This window comes from Rhodamnia argentea, chromosome 8, assembly GCF_020921035.1.
Source record: "Rhodamnia argentea isolate NSW1041297 chromosome 8, ASM2092103v1, whole genome shotgun sequence".
In the NCBI taxonomy this organism is placed as follows: Eukaryota; Viridiplantae; Streptophyta; class Magnoliopsida; order Myrtales; family Myrtaceae; genus Rhodamnia; species Rhodamnia argentea.
This window is the reverse complement of record NC_063157.1, coordinates 5,281,287-5,296,906: the sequence shown is the minus strand read 5'-3', so window position 1 is coordinate 5,296,906 and position 15,620 is coordinate 5,281,287. Positions and strand designations below refer to the sequence as shown.

The 15,620-nt window shown below is 41.0% G+C and overlaps 2 protein-coding genes across 4 annotated transcripts; both read left to right on the top strand.

Annotated features, from left to right (window-relative positions):
- Positions 1-4,147: 4,147 nt before the first annotated feature.
- Positions 4,148-7,672, top strand: LOC115741342 (trihelix transcription factor GT-4-like). 3 transcript variants are annotated; one of them, XM_030675222.2, is made up of 5 exons: positions 4,148-4,863; positions 5,198-5,236; positions 5,844-5,975; positions 6,878-7,111; positions 7,222-7,672. In XM_030675222.2, exons 1-5 carry the CDS (start codon positions 4,233-4,235, stop codon positions 7,422-7,424), a joined length of 1,239 nt encoding a protein of 412 aa, XP_030531082.1. In that variant the 5' UTR covers positions 4,148-4,232; the 3' UTR covers positions 7,425-7,672. The 3 variants fall into 3 exon arrangements, with proteins under 3 accessions (XP_030531082.1, XP_030531081.1, XP_048139316.1); XM_030675221.2 differs by having other exon boundaries at positions 5,186-5,236; XM_048283359.1 differs by having other exon boundaries at positions 5,186-5,236; positions 6,878-7,050; positions 7,222-7,370.
- A 3,171-nt stretch (positions 7,673-10,843) lies between these two features.
- LOC115741247 (glyceraldehyde-3-phosphate dehydrogenase, cytosolic) lies at positions 10,844-14,729 on the top strand. Its single transcript, XM_030675055.2, has 11 exons — positions 10,844-11,008; positions 11,126-11,226; positions 11,761-11,876; positions 11,983-12,082; positions 12,542-12,688; positions 12,787-12,847; positions 12,943-13,040; positions 13,178-13,320; positions 13,434-13,517; positions 13,689-13,778; positions 14,397-14,729. The coding sequence occupies exons 1-11, from the start codon at positions 10,981-10,983 to the stop codon at positions 14,440-14,442; spliced, it is 1,014 nt and encodes a 337-aa protein (XP_030530915.2). The 5' UTR covers positions 10,844-10,980; the 3' UTR covers positions 14,443-14,729.
- Positions 14,730-15,620: the final 891 nt, after the last annotated feature.

The window sequence follows — 15,620 nt, the reverse complement described above, 5'->3', positions numbered from 1 at the left end:
CTGCCCGGGAATATATGGAAAAATCAAGAGGAAAAACAAAACAAGATTTATCAAAAAAGTAAAAACTATAGTTGACGCCTTGACGGGGTCAATTCCTGTTAAATCAAATGAAAATTTTTTCCCAGCTATTTCCTAACAGACTTGATCCAACGGGCGTTCCTAAAATCCGAGACAGAGATGAGATGATAATTTCCTGATTCGTTCAATAAAACCGGTTCCCATATGTCGGAGATTTTTTTAATGCAAGTGTAGGGTGTTGGCGAGATCGACTCGACAAGATACTCGAGTAGCTCGAGCTTGGCTTCCCTTCAATCTCGAAAAGTGCCTCGAGTCAAAACCCAAGAGAGTAACTTGAGTAATTATACTAAGTTTGGTTTTGGAGCAAGAGATAAAAGATTGGCATAGGAATTATGATGGAAGATGTGCATGATAACCATTTTTTTCTCTGTTTTTCTATTCCGACGATCGGGTTTAGAATAAAAATCTGTTTAGTAACACAATTTCATCTTTCTATTTTTAGGATAAATTTTTAGCCCGGATATTAGTTTGGAATAGAAATGAGAAGTATAAACTTTTTTACTTTTTTTATTTTCGAAATAGAAACATAAATAAAAACTTTTATCGTCATCGGTCCCCGACCGTCATCCGCCGATCGACATCCACCATCCACCGGTCTCTAGCCGCAGGTTGTTGGTCACCATCAACCATCAACTAGTAGTCATCCGCCATCCACGGATCGCCGCAATCGTAACTCTGTCTTTCATAACAACCCTAGCCTCCATCACAATCGGTTAATTCGCCGTAGTAAGGCAAAATTCAATGTGATTGCAACTTGTAATTTGCCATATGATTGTCTAAAGGCTTTCGCAATTTTCTCAATTTATGTTGTTACGATATGTAATTGGCATGAATTTATGTTCATAATTTATGCTTTCGATGGAGAATTGACAATCCAGCGCAATGTATTAGACAACAAACGAAAAGCTCAAATCTAGATAATTGTTCTCTTTTTCTTCCGTTGTTTGTTTTCTCAATATATATTTGTTGCTCCCGACTTTATCTTTCACACGATACGCGATTACGTCCATATTTTTCCCGTTTTGTTTATGAAACCCCTCATTCATGGAACAAGAATGCTAAGGTAATATGCTCGACACGCTTTGCGAGTCCGCCTCCTAAAAATTTTCAATATTCGGTCGGAAGAACAGTTGATGAATGCACGCAGATCGCTCGATTCTACTTTAAAAATCATAGGAGATTGTTTACCAACGCGACGACTCGGTTTGTTCGCAACACAAAAGATCATATCAGCGCACGCGGGAAATTGTGAACGCTGCCAAATAAAAAAAAAAAAGAGTGCAAAAACTTTCATTTTATTTTTCTTACATGATTGACTTAATCCATCACGTATGCAATACGTTAGACCCAAGGACCCGACTACGAGTCTACCAAGGCAACCAAAACAGCAAAACAAAGAACTAAATTACAGGTAAGATGCACATTGGGGGCAAACCAAGAGCATCCAAATGAAAAGGGGGAAAACGGAAAACCACACATGCAATGTCAATCTCTTGAACCGGGCCACGCCGGTCCAATCTCATTGAACTTTGCTCCCTCAAATGCTTCCAATATTTGAAGGCATGCCTCACCCACAAAAAGACCAACAAGACCCTTTGTGGCCTCCACATACCATGCAACTTTTGCCCTACCAAAAGGGCCATTCCCACTTGTATCCCTCCTTCAACCTCTTCCTATGTTCTGGTTCCATCTTCTGAGAATGAAGAAGCTCGAAACCCTAATGATGGGTATTTATACGCCCACGAAAGTGGGTGTCCGTCCTAGTGGCAACAACATAGAGCAAAGCAAGCATACTATGGAACCTACACTAAGACAGAGGCTCATTAAAATAATTCACCTGATTTTTGGAGGGTTTGTGCTTGTCAGCCTGTCTAAAGACATTGCTACATCATGCCTCGGTGGATTTTGGGAAGCCAATGTATCCGACGGTGATAAGCGAAACAAGGCACCCGAGGATTTGCTTCATACTCGACGCCGATTCCCTAGATTACAGCGATCAAGACAAATTTGTCAAGCGCATAGTATATGTGCCGTGTGGTGTCATATCCATTAGGAACTATGGCGAACATATCCATTAGGATTTGTTCCGATCGCAGCTGGGCGGAACCCGCAACTCTCGCCGCGGCCGAAGCTAGCATTGAGCATCGAAAGAGCTAAACGAAAAGGGCATGAGAGGTTGATTGCGAACAAAGGATTCAAAAACATGTTGACAATACTATGAATAAGATAACACTTTCTAATCTTTCCGTAAAATACCCATGAATAGCTAAATAAAACAAATAATTGCGGTGAATTACTAAACAATGGACAAAATATTTAGTAAAATATAAAAAAGAAAATTATCAAGGGATCTCAAAACATCTCTCCGAAATACGAGTGCGCGAATGAGTCAAATACGAGCTGTGCTTTGCTTCCCAAACATCTCTTCGAAATCCGAGTTTGATGGGTTATATCCTTAAATAGAATCGAAATAATCACATAAAAAATAAAAAATAATGATACACGAGTTTATCTAAGTTCATCTCGTAAATAGGGTTACGTCATACAAAGGGATTTTATTATGATATTTAGGTTTATAACCACAACCACACATAACAATGATCTCTCATATAAGTACAATATAAAGTTCAAGGCTATCCGAATTCCTTTTGGGTCAACTTAAAACATAAACCTAAAAATCCTATATTATTTCGGGGGCGCTGCCTTCAAACCTCCATTCGCTTATTGGCGAGCGGGACCGCTGTCCGCTCACCGGGAAGCAGAATCCCCATTCATTGTCAGGGCAGCGGGACCCGGAACATTACGTGCACAGGGATCACATGTCGTCGGCTCATACTTCGATTTTTCTACGCTCAAGTGGACGTGTCCAGTATGAGAAATAATGATTCCCGAAGTATTCACAAATCCCAACAAGGTAGTCCGTCCCATCGTTCGGGACACTTGGGCCGAACGAGAGACGTAAGAATCCCTCTCCGGCGATGATTTTGGAGAAGCCATTCGGTAAGGCTTAAGAAAATGTTGGACGCGAAGTGGCGCTGGTTCCGGGAGAAACACGCCCGGAGAGCGGAGCGCCTTTTGTCGGTGAGGGTACTGCAGGACTCGAAGCTTTTGCGGGGGTAGCTGGAGAAGGCAAGATGGCGTTTCGGTGGATCGGTGACGTGTGCAGTGAGTGTGCCGGCGCCGAGGAGCATCGTGGAGGGTCTTTGGAGAATGGCTACGGCGGAGGACGGCGCGTAGAGAAACCGGCTGGCATCTCCGGTGATTTGTACGTTCCGATAACATCTGAATTTTCACGGGAAGACGACGAAACTTTCCGATGCTCTTGTGATCTGAATTTCTGGAGAACTGGGTGTCGAAGAAAGGGATTTCTTCAAAGGTAGGGTCCACTGCCACGTGGAAGCCCATGGCACGCCATTTATCCACTTTCCCTCCTCGCCTCGTTAAGATTACGACGGGAACAATGCCACCTTATCTCCCGAAAATGGGAATTACTATTTTCCCTTCCTAATTCTTTTACCTCCTCTTGATCACGTTCGTGAATGTCTAAAGAAATTGTTTCTAATTAAGTCCCATTCAGCAATGAAATCCCATTAAAATTCAGCTGACATGGCCGTCATGTTAAAATATGATGCGAATTAAATTTAGAGATGTCTATAATGATAATATATAAATAATTTTAATTGATACAAATAATATCGAAGTGTATTATAAATAAAATTTAACTAATGCGAATAAAGTTTTTCCGACGCGGATATTCACACGTCGGAAAAGTTTTATCCGGGTCTCGATAATGTTGCGTCAGCCGGACTTTGTTGGATTGAGCTAATGAAGGGACTTTATTTGGAAATGACAAAAGGAAAATTGGACAATTCATAAATATAGAGATTTGAGTGAAAAAGGGGAGGAAAAACAAAAACGTGGAAACGGAAATGAAAACAGAATTAAAAGGGAAGAAAAAAAGAAAAGAGGAAGAGAAACTACTCCGGGAAGAGAGAGAGACGCAGTCAACTTTTTTCTCTCCTTTCTTCTCCTTCTTCTCCTTCTCCTTCAGTCAAAAAACTGGAAACAAGAATCAAAGATCAGACCCGTTTCTTCTCCGCCAAGTACCCGACTGATCACCCATCACCTTCTTCTTTTTTTTTTTTTTTGGAGCCATGTATCTATCCGACAAGCCACGTCCGAGTCCCGGTCCCACTGATTTGTCCGACCGAGAAATGATGCTCGAGGTCGTCGCCATCGACCCTCTCTCCCACCACCCCCACCCCCACCACCAACAGCAGATGATCCTGGCCGACAGCAGCGGCGGCGAGGACCATGAGCCAGAGCCCGGGCCGGAGCTCCGGGCTACCAAGAAGCGGGCCGAGACGTGGGTCGCCGAGGAGACGAGGAGCCTGATCGGGTTCCGCCGAGAGGTGGACGGGATGTTCAACACGTCCAAGTCGAACAAGCACCTGTGGGAGCAGATCTCCGCCAAGATGAGGGAGAAGGGCTTCGACCGCTCCCCCACCATGTGCACCGACAAGTGGCGCAACCTGCTCAAGGAGTTCAAGAAGGCGAGGCACAACCAGGAGCAGGAGCAGCACCATCAGAGCGACAAGGGTGGTGCCGGGTCGGCGAAGATGACGTATTACAAGGAGCTCGAGGAGCTTCTCAGAGATAGGAATAGGAACGGGGGCGGGGGCGGCAGTGGTTGCTGTGGCGGTGGCGGTGGCGGTGGCGGAGGAGTCTTTGGGGGGTCTGGTCGACCCCCTAAAGTCGACCCTTTCATTCAGTTCTCCGACAAAGGTGTGAATATCGAAATGCCAAGTGCTTTTCTTTGTCATGCTCCGTTAATTTCTTTGTTCGGAATTAGAATAGCATTGTATTTGTATTTGGCTGTGTGAGGAGGGGTACATGAAAATAGCAGTTTAACTGTTTGCCAAAAGGCCAAAGAGCGTTGATGCTCCGCATTATGTGTTTCATAGCCTATTTTGTCAACATTAGCTTTTCGGTTTATTAGCGAGAAGCGTTTGAATTGCAAGAACCTCTGATATCATCTTTTGGGCTTCTATTCTTGTTTGTGATAGTCAAATGTGATCTCAAGGATGAGAAATTGTGACTGTTTCAGTTAATGTTTCAGGTTTCGATGATTCCGGCATCCAATTCGGACCCACGGAAGGTACTTCCTGCCAAATCTTGAGAATGTGAAGCAGTGTTGCATTGCTATTCTTTTGTTTTTTCTTCATAGGCATGCAGAATCTAGATTTGAAGTGCCCAGTGATGTGCATCATCGATAGAGACAGAGATAAATTAGTCAACAGTTGTGGAAACTTGTTGAGAGTGGAATATGAGGTCGAGAACGCATGAAGGGAGTCCATCGAACACTAGTGGGCTCGACCGGACTTCCATTGAGTAGGCCATTTACAGAACAGACTATCCTACAGGTTAAAGGAATGCATAGAATGTCCATGGAAGCCTGTGTTTCTCAATTTGAAGCAGGTTTAAACAGTGTCTGCAAGATTTGTGTCCTCTCGGTAATTGTCTTATCAGACACAATTGATTCTCTGGCCTGTTACCAAATTGGGTCAGGAAAAGTATCTCTCCTGCTCTTGTTCCTTACATTTCGCTATCACTTAGCCATGAAGGTGAAACTTTTTATGATGCTATGAACAACCTGGATGATCATGGGTCTACGTTGTTTATGTGGTACGCCATATTTGCAAAGCTGGCAGTACATTCCTTCTTGCACTTTATCTGAATTTCTTCGATGACTTTATTGCTTACAGCTAGTGGACAGGCAACAGTCAACATGGACAGGCACTTAGATCAAGATGGTGATCCTCTTGCTATAACTACTGCTGATGCTGTGGAAGCCAGTGGAGTTCCTCCTTGGAACTGGAGAGATGCGCCGGGAAATGGTAGGCATCTAAAATTCTTACAGGAAGTTCTCATGTACTATGTGCCATTGGTTTCCTTGAAAGTGTGGTTATTGAGTATTGTAGTTGGTCTAATTTCCAGTAATATGGTGTTCGTCGGTGAAAAACACTTTGATTGAACACGTAGCTGCAATTGCAGCTTTCTACATTGTGTTTATACTATGACGTCAGTGCTTTGTTGACACTATCATTTGTGAGAGTTCATGCACATCATTTGGTTAATAATTGACTAGTGGTGTGGTCTACAAGTCTGAATGTCACAAGTTATGGTAGTCATATGGGGCAGCAACTCAAGTGTCCTAATTTGCTTTTGTTCCGCTGGTTTGATAGAGTTAATACCAATATGTACCAGTTTCCTACTAACATTGGGAAGAATATGACTGAAAAAGATTTATCATGTTGTCATGATTAAAGATGTTCTCTTTGGCACATCTCTTGGTAATTCGAATCTGAGTTTAAGATTGCGACAGCTTGCATTAGGCATCAAAGTGCAAATTAAGATACTCGATGTTTGAAGTACTTTGTTGGATAGGATGTAGGTGTAGCCTGCAGATAACAGCCAGGATCGTTTCTCAAAGGAAGATGTTTTTCACCATGGCTCTTTTTCCTGAAACCTGAGCTGGAAGTACCTGTTCACTGGTACTGCATGAAATCTTCCTGTTCTGATGACCTTTTTCATGTTTTAAAATTGGAGAAACACCATATGTACTTGTTCTATAGTTGTTTTGGTATTTATTATATGCTAATGACAGTAGAGCTTGTCACTTGTGTTGTATTTCGTGTCTTGGCAATGTTAAAGGAAAATGGCCTAACTTAAATGTAACCCATAGTTGTATGTGTTAATTTGTCTCCTGTGTTTGATCATTTAGCACTTTTACTGTCAGTAATGGCAGGAGGGGACCAGTCATCATATGGAGGGAGAGTTATTACAGTCAAGTTGGGTGACTATGTCAGAAGGGTTGGTATAGATGGAAGTGGAGATGCAATCAAAGAGGCAATCAAGTCAGCGTTTAGATTAAGAACTAAGCGGGCATTTTGGCTGGAGGATGAGAACCAGGTTATTCGGTGCCTCGATAGAGATATGCCTGTAGGAAATTACACTCTCCACCTTGATGAAGGTTTTTTATAACTTCAACACCTCAGATCACTGGCGTTTGATTAAAAGCCAATTATTTGAGTACTTGATGGTGATTTGCACAATATGATGAAGAAGTTGTGACTTTGGCAGGGATCACCATAAAAGTTTGCATGTACGATGGATCTGATCGGATAGAAGAGAAAACACTATACACTGAAGAGGATTTCCGAGATTTCCTTACGCGCAGTGGTTGGATAGGTTTAAGAGAAGTTAATGGCTACAGGTGCATTAGCACTATCGAAGATCTGCACTCTGATGTGATGTATGAGGGAGCCAGAATTCTGGGGGAATAGTAGTTTGTAAATTTCCTTACTTGCAGATCTCCACGCTGCTTCCGCAAATTTTGTGCAATGGCAATACACCGATTTTGTAGGAACCAAGTAATGCAAGAGATTGCGTATAGATGTATCTACTATCTACTTGGTCATTGTATGTTCTCCAGAATGTTAGATAATGTATAGTTGATCTCGACTTTGTCGCGATTGCGGTGAGAAAATCTGTTAACCTCAGCAATATTATTCAGTGTGCTTCGAACGTTTCATGTTTTTCTGATTGTTTTGGCCCTGCCTCCTTCGGGGGAGAAAAGTTCAGACAAATTAAAAGTACTCTACATCGAAACCTTCCATCCTTAAGTTTTGTGCGATTGTCGCTGTCTATGCTGGTGTTAGCAGAAAATATGTACGAGGAACTCTGCTGCTGCCGCTGTTGGTATCTTTCATTTATCTCATATTATTGGGCATATTAACCACTTCAGTTATTACCGTTTTTGGTTCAAAATCTGCAGGAGCAATCCTGGATGGCAATTATGTACTCATTGTCTGCATCACTCTGATCAGGCCTCTCACTCTCAGCATTAGCATTCAAGAAAACAATGCGGAAAGGCGATGAAGAACAATGGGGTTCGGGTGATCTTCCAAATGCCTAGCATTTGCTTGTGTTAAAGAATGCAGAGATGACAATGCAAAGCATGACTTCTTTAGCTATGTCATCCTTCTTTCGGAGTTGGCATTATTGTCTTTCCCGCAGAAGATGCTCATGAGTTTTTGTGACTTTATTTCCCTTTTCTTGTTAGCTTTGTGTGCAGGGTCTCACATTTGTGGATCCAACACCTAATCTATGTGTAATTTCCACTCATGGGCATGGCATTTGTGTTTGTCTTCATATTGGGGAGGGGAGATGCCATCTTAGGCCATTGTACTGTTCTGTTCCCATTGGAGCGTGGGTAGTGATCCGTAGAAGATAACAAAGAGATATCTCGTTTTGCTGACAAGGTCATCGAAAAGATAGTTTCTGGGAGCAAAAGTACCTTGCTTTTCTACGTTGGCAATGTTCACCACTCGATAATTATGGAACTATTAAATTCTTTTGTGCATAAAAATGAGAGGGAAAACAAGACTTTGTGTGCTTAAGGAAAAAATAGGAATCATCATCATAAAGGAAAGGGAATAAGTGCGTGAGAAGGTAAATGACTAAATAGAGTTGATGATGAGTATGGTTTATGTTTCAAAAAAAAGGAAAAAGAAAACAGTTATTTTAGCCTAAATTTTGCCCATCGTATCACCCATTTGCACAAACTTTTTTATTTTTTTATACCGATACAAGTTTGGGCTGTCGGCGACATGAAAAATAAAAATAAAAAAACAGTTTGGAGTACTCGTACCACGGTAAGCAAAATTTAGGATTTTTTTTTTTTGTGTGTGGTGACGAAGTGTGTTTTAGTTATGCTGATACAAATTTGGATTTTGATAACACATAAAAAGATCGAGGCATTGATATCGCGGTATGCATAATTCAGAGTTTTTAATCCTTTGAAAGCAAAAGGACAGATATAATTTGGCATAAGGGATCGATTGGGATTGTGGGTCACATATATCAAATTGGGAAAAAGGACAAAGTTAAAAGGCATTGAGAATCTCGATGGGAATGTGATTTGTTATCCTTTTGGTACCCATGTTCCGACCTTGGAGAATTTTGGCATGGGCATAATCCAAAATTTCATCCTGCTTCTTGTCTAGCCTCCTTGACATTGGAGCCCATTCCTAGTTCCATCATCGAGAGAATCACACCGAATCAAGTTACCTAATCTAATCTCACTCCTTATAAATATATTTATATAATTAAATTGTTCATGACATGCTTAATCCAACTTAGATACGCCTTATATACGATCCAATCAAAGATTATAAATCATCCCTTTTGATAACTAACTTTGTCGAGATCAAAAGGAGGAATAACAAATGTTTATACACGACCGATTGACCCGAATATAACTATTAGTTGGTTTTTCGAAATGTTTCGCTCTTCATTTGTTTCTTATTAGTATTGAATTGTTTTCTCGACGAGAACAAGGTGTCGGGTCGATTTAAAAATCTAGATTAAAAAAAAAACGGTGAGTTTCGCTCTCAAAAGATCAACTCTGCATATGACAAAGTGAAAAGTACATGGAGTGTTCACCTATGTAATCTAAGAACTTTATGTGCCAATTGAAATGAGAATCTACATAGATTTCAAAATCGTGTGCTTTCTCTAGATATTTATTGTGCCATTATGCTTTAGCAAATCGATATCAGCAATTATATATCGCCAAAATGAAGTCGTTTATGCACGCACGTACAGATATTTGCACGACCAAATTATTTTCCTCCGCAACTTTTTTGAAGCTATATATTTTGATTTTTCCCTTAGAAGCTTCTACACAATCTCCGTAAGATTCTTGAAAAGTATAGCTAAAATAACACCTAAGCTATGGAAGAACTTTTGTGTAATATATACTGTTTTAGATTTTCCTTTGGTTTTAAATCAACGAAACATGTATTTTAATAGCTTTAGGTTTTACCTGTACTTAATTTTCCCACAAAGAATGTAATTAATTAGTGCAACTTATGCATCTAATCAAATAAGTAATACTCCAAATTAGGAATGATTTATACGGTAACGAGATATATTTTAAGTTGTCTAATTTTTTCATTTACACACACATGGTTGTATTGTTTGTTTGTTCAATAATTAATGTTACAGCATGATTTAAACGCAAGTGTAATTTCAAACTCAGTAAAAGATATACAGATGGAGATGACAAATAAGCTAAAGGTTATTGTGGAATCACGAATGAGTACAAAAGAGTCACGACAACAAAACGAAGAAGCCAACACTCCCTTAGAATTTGCAAATACATGCACGCGTCACACGAGTGCAAAAAATTTTATATTTGCTGGGCTATAAAAATCATTTTATCACGAAGTTTTTCAATAATCTGCATGGGAAAATAAATATTTAGTAGAACTGTTCGAGAAAATTGTATGCATGGTAAAATAGAAATATCCAAAGATTCGATTTTCTTAAGAAGGTGGTTGTAGTACAAAAAGAAATTGATTTTAAAAATTTGAAAAAGGTGAGAGATAAAATAGGATTATTGTCCATGGGAAAAAAATATGTAAATTTGGATTTTTATCCGATTATTTTTCGAATTGTTAGGGGGCATATATAATTACTTTTAATTTTTTGAGGAGCCCCAAAAGCGTTTCTCTTTGCTTTTTGCGTCGTGCACGTGAGTTTTGGCACCTTTTCTTAAACCGGTTTCTAACACGGTGACCTCGTGCCGCCACGTCATCCCCTCACGCAGATCGTCTGACCAGGCAACACCCTCTCTCTATCTGGGAGTTCGTGATTTGACGGGCCCCACTATCATTTCGCCTCGACAAATCCGCCCTTCCTCTCCTCTCGTCTCTCCTTCTATAAACTGCGCCTCCGCTCTCGCTCCACTCTCTCGCAGCATTCGCATCATCTTCTTCTTCTCGCGTTCGCATCTCCTCTTCGATTTCCGTCTCCATCCGCGCGCTTCGATCCGCAATGGGAAAGGTTAAGATCGGGATCAACGGTGCGTTGCTTTACTGTCGATTGTTTTCCTCCTCTTCTTTTCTGTTTTGGTTCTTCTCTGTTTTGATTCGATCTCGCGCGTTGTTGATCGTGGTCTGTCTTTTTTTTCGGTGCTAAGGTTTCGGCAGGATCGGCCGCTTGGTGGCCAGAGTCGCGCTCCAGAGGGACGACGTCGAGCTCGTCGCCGTCAATGATCCGTTCATCACCACTGACTACATGGTACTTTTGCTCCTATCGTGCATTGCATGCGTGCATGTGTGTTCGTGTGCTGCATCGGATGCTACATTCACAACGATCTCTCTTGAAAGTGGTTGTCAGGATTTCTTGTACCGCTTGTGTTACATGTCTATTATGTCGATCCGAGCCTGGAGTGACCTCTAAAGAGTTGTGTTCCTTTCTTCCGGTTTAGTGAGATCTATATCTGGTTGCTTAGCCCTCGGAAGTGAGCAAGCGATAGATTTTGTGCTGTCAGCTTAAGTTTGGAAAATATCTTACAGAATGAGCTAAGATCCTGTGCAGAGTAATTTCTGTGGTTGAGGAAGCAGTACAGAGTTTTTTGAACTTACCATTTCATAAGCGAGGAAGATTTTCATGAATATCACCGGTCGTTGAGTAAATTACTCTTAGTTGTGGAACTTTAGAAGAAGTAACCTATCTTTTGTGCTGCATGTGTGTAACTTGCTTGTAGCATATGACTATGCTTTGGAATTCCAAAGCATATGCTTACCGGTGGTGTTGTATGAATTTGTCCAGACCTATATGTTCAAGTACGACAGTGTTCATGGTCAATGGAAGCACCACGATCTCAAGGTCCAGGACTCTAACACCCTTCTCTTTGGCGAGAAGCCAGTCACTGTCTTCGGTATTAGGTAAACTCGCACCCTTCGTTTTGTTTTCAGCTTTTTGTTGTGATCTGTATTTCCCATCGGATTCTTAAACAAGCGGGATGGCTAATAGTTGATATCATTTCATCAGAAACCCTGAGGAGATCCCATGGGGTGAGGCTGGGGCTGAATTCGTGGTTGAATCCACTGGAGTTTTCACCGATAAGGACAAAGCTGCTGCCCACTTGAAGGTTTGTCGTCTGCTCCTCTTTTGATATAAAACATCTGGCCTATTGGTAAGGTGCTTCTCAGATGATCTTCTTCAAATTGTAACTGATTTTTTGCTTAAATTCATCCTAAATATGTTGCTTTTAGTAGCCTGTACTTTTTAAGAATATTGGCCATTACTCTCTCTCTCTCTTCCCCGTATTTATTCAAGTTGAATTTGCAAAATAACTTATAAGGAAATTTTAGAATCTTTAATTTTACTCTAAGCCATTCTCTTTTTTTAACCTGAGTAATCTTTGGCTGAACTTGTCAACACACTAGTTTATTGGGAAAATGACATGTTCTCACCCTTTTCTGAGTTCTAATTCGTAAATTTGTTGAGAATAGATTTTAAACAGTGTTTTTGAAGTGGACACAACTTCTTTACCTATTGTCATGATAAACTCTGCACATTCTCAAGTCGCTGTGTGATATGACTTTAGGGTGGTGCCAAGAAGGTTATCATATCTGCCCCTAGTAAGGATGCTCCCATGTTTGTTGTGGGTGTCAATCGGAATGAATACACACCTGACCTTGACATTGTCTCCAATGCTAGCTGCACTACCAACTGCCTTGCTCCATTAGCCAAGGTATTTTTTGGTGTCTAATTTGGTCAAGGGGATTGTACGAAATATTTGAGTTGGATTTCTTTTGACACTCTTTATCATCTTTGACTTTTGCCTGTTAGGTCATCAATGACAGATTTGGTATCGTTGAGGGTCTTATGACCACTGTCCATTCCATGACTGGTGAGTGCTATTTGATTGCATTCATAAGTTGCTGAGCCATCAATTTTGGTTGAGCTATGTGTAACGTTAATTGATATACATCTCATGTGATGCAGCCACACAGAAGACTGTTGATGGACCATCGATGAAGGACTGGAGAGGTGGCAGAGCTGCTTCTTTTAACATTATCCCAAGTAGCACAGGAGCTGCTAAGGTACTAATCAATGTTGTATACAATGAATACTCGTGCCCATCTCTTGATTGCTCTGCTTAAGTGTGCAATCCTGTTTTATGGTGGTCCATGTATGTCTTTGTAAGTTTACCTGTTTACATCCATTTTTTGGTTTGCAGGCTGTGGGGAAAGTTCTTCCACCGCTAAATGGGAAGTTGACTGGAATGGCTTTCCGTGTGCCTACTGTTGATGTCTCAGTGGTTGACCTTACTGTGAGACTCGAGAAGGCCGCTAGTTATGATGAGATCAAGGCTGCAATCAAGTGAGATCCACAATGTTCCGTGATTTTTTTTGGCCATCTCTCTTTCTCTGTCTACATAAAGACTTGCATTCAATCTAATTCTCGTCTTATTAACTGTATCTGTCTCTCTCTAGGGAGGAATCTGAGGGCAACATGAAGGGAATTCTTGGTTACACTGAGGATGATGTTGTATCAACCGACTTTGTCGGTGACAACAGGTGAGGGGACTTACACTGTGTCATTCATGTCGTGTTCTTTATTTGTCCTCTTTAGTTCAACTCATTTTCGAATTCCTAATGACTTCTCCATTGTAGTGGAGTCTGATCGATGCCTAATCTTTCTATGCTGTCGTGCATAGCTTGGTTTCTAAATGTATGCATTTTGTCCAGGTCAAGTATCTTCGATGCCAAGGCTGGAATTGCTCTGAGCCCTAACTTTGTGAAGCTTGTCTCTTGGTATGACAATGAATGGGGTTACAGGTAAAAATCCTTCCTGTCCTTTTGTATTGTAGTTTTGTAGTTACATGAAAACAAATTGTGCCCACTTTCTCTTCCTAAAGTTGAGTCATACACCGATTGAACATGGAGCGTGTGCGCGTGTGCCCTCGTTCCACCATCTTTCTATTCAGAAAGTTTGGAATTGTTCTATTGGAAGTACTCTTTACAAGTGCTGAAATCATCTATGCTACCTTTTACTGGAAAAAGGAGGTTATTTTCGTTGGTTGTGGTAAATCAGACTGCAGTTTAGGCTCTGTTTGTTTCGCGAAAATGAATGATTCGGAAAACATCTTTTAAAAATTATAGTGTATATATTTTACAAAAAAAATGGATGATAAAAATTATAGTGTATATATTTTACAAAAAAAATGGATGAACTAAAATATGTCATATTACAAACGATTATTTTTAAGAAAATGTTTTCCGAGTCATTCATTTTCTGCAAAACAATCATATGCTTTACTAGCAAAGTTTTTGGCTAATTTGCAATTGCATTGTTTTGTATTTGCCTTACATGCTCTTCCCTCTCTCTCTCTCTCTCTGTGTCTGTTCACAGATGATGCTTACATGCTGATACATCTTTCCTTTTTCTCTTTGCAGCTCTCGTGTCATTGACTTGATCTGCCACATGGCCTCTGTTATGTGAGCATTTCTGGACTGACTCGGATCTCGTCACAGGATTTTCTTCTTCCGGCCCTCTTTCGTGCCGTTTTAAGGTTTAGAGAGAGATTTTTGGAATAATTTGACATCCTTTCTACTAATTAAGGCAATGTTACCAGTCTTATGAGAAACTTGTGTTCACGTCTTTTGTTCTCCAAGCAAATATTGAATGGAGTTACCGTACCGATTGTCATTTTTGACGACGGCACCTTTGTTACATCTCTTTTGGACAAAGCTAATGCTTGCATGACGTCAGATTGTTTGTTTAGCCCATCTATTTGACCTCCATTTTTTGGCTGCATGTTGAATTGGTCACCTTTGCTTTAGGAATTCTTACGAGGAGATGAAGCGAAATTCTTTTAAAATTTTAGGGGATTTTTCCTCTTTGTACTTTTCTTTCCCCATGTAACACGTACAGTTGCACGGCGTCGTCGTATGTTTCGCCGAGCCTATAGCAGAAACATCAGTCAATACGTCCAACATTAAAGCGCGAACAAAAACCAATCCAAAAGGCAATGACGCGAAGTCCACTTTTTAACCTCAGCCGTGAGGGTGGGGTCATATGGATGGGACCCACATCTTTGTAACTGTTGGCATCGAGCGGGCCTCGTGTACGCCCGATCGAAGTAAGGATCTTTCGAGCCGGCCCAACAAACGGTGCACGGCGATTCCGAACATGTTGGCACCAGGCTTCATCGGATTCAACGGCTCTTCGGCAGTGTTGTGTAGGAAAGAACGAATTTAGCCATTCAAAAAGGAGAGGATGCTCAGAAGTCATGTAAGAAGAAAAGATACAACTTCGAGGGTTCAAATTTGACAGAAAGAAGCTCAAGCTCATTCGCAATTCACACCATATGTAATGACGGAGAGATCTATCTTCAAGCTTGCTGCCTTTGAAACGTGATGCGTTTGATTCGGCTTTTTCCAGAAAAAAAAGCATTTGGGAAATTTTTTTGAAGCACTTTGAGGAAAAAGTCGAGCATTAGCAAAGCTAAACGCCATGCAGGTTTGAGGGTTAATAACTTGCCCTCACTAATGTTTTGATAGACCATTGGTGCCCTCGCAAGGGACTAACTCATTTTCTCCACCATTGCAAATCTAGGTTGACAGTGAAGCTCCGCCGGTGGCCATGCGAGACCAGCAGAATGTTGCCTTTGCCAATGG

Bases quoted from the DNA above. Each gene is read 5' to 3' on its own strand.
- LOC115741247 (XM_030675055.2), top strand. From the start codon at position 10,981: ATGGGAAAGGTTAAGATCGGGATCAACG. The intron at 12,083-12,541 runs GTTTGTCGTCTG...ATATGACTTTAG, and splicing joins AAGCTGCTGCCCACTTGAAG to GGTGGTGCCAAGAAGGTTAT. The intron at 12,689-12,786 runs GTATTTTTTGGT...TTTGCCTGTTAG, and splicing joins GCCTTGCTCCATTAGCCAAG to GTCATCAATGACAGATTTGG.
- LOC115741342 (XM_030675221.2), top strand. From the start codon at position 4,233: ATGTATCTATCCGACAAGCCACGTCCGAGTCCCGGTCCCACTGATTTG. The intron at 4,864-5,185 runs GTGTGAATATCG...TGACTGTTTCAG, and splicing joins CATTCAGTTCTCCGACAAAG to TTAATGTTTCAGGTTTCGAT. The intron at 7,112-7,221 runs GTTTTTTATAAC...TGACTTTGGCAG, and splicing joins CACTCTCCACCTTGATGAAG to GGATCACCATAAAAGTTTGC.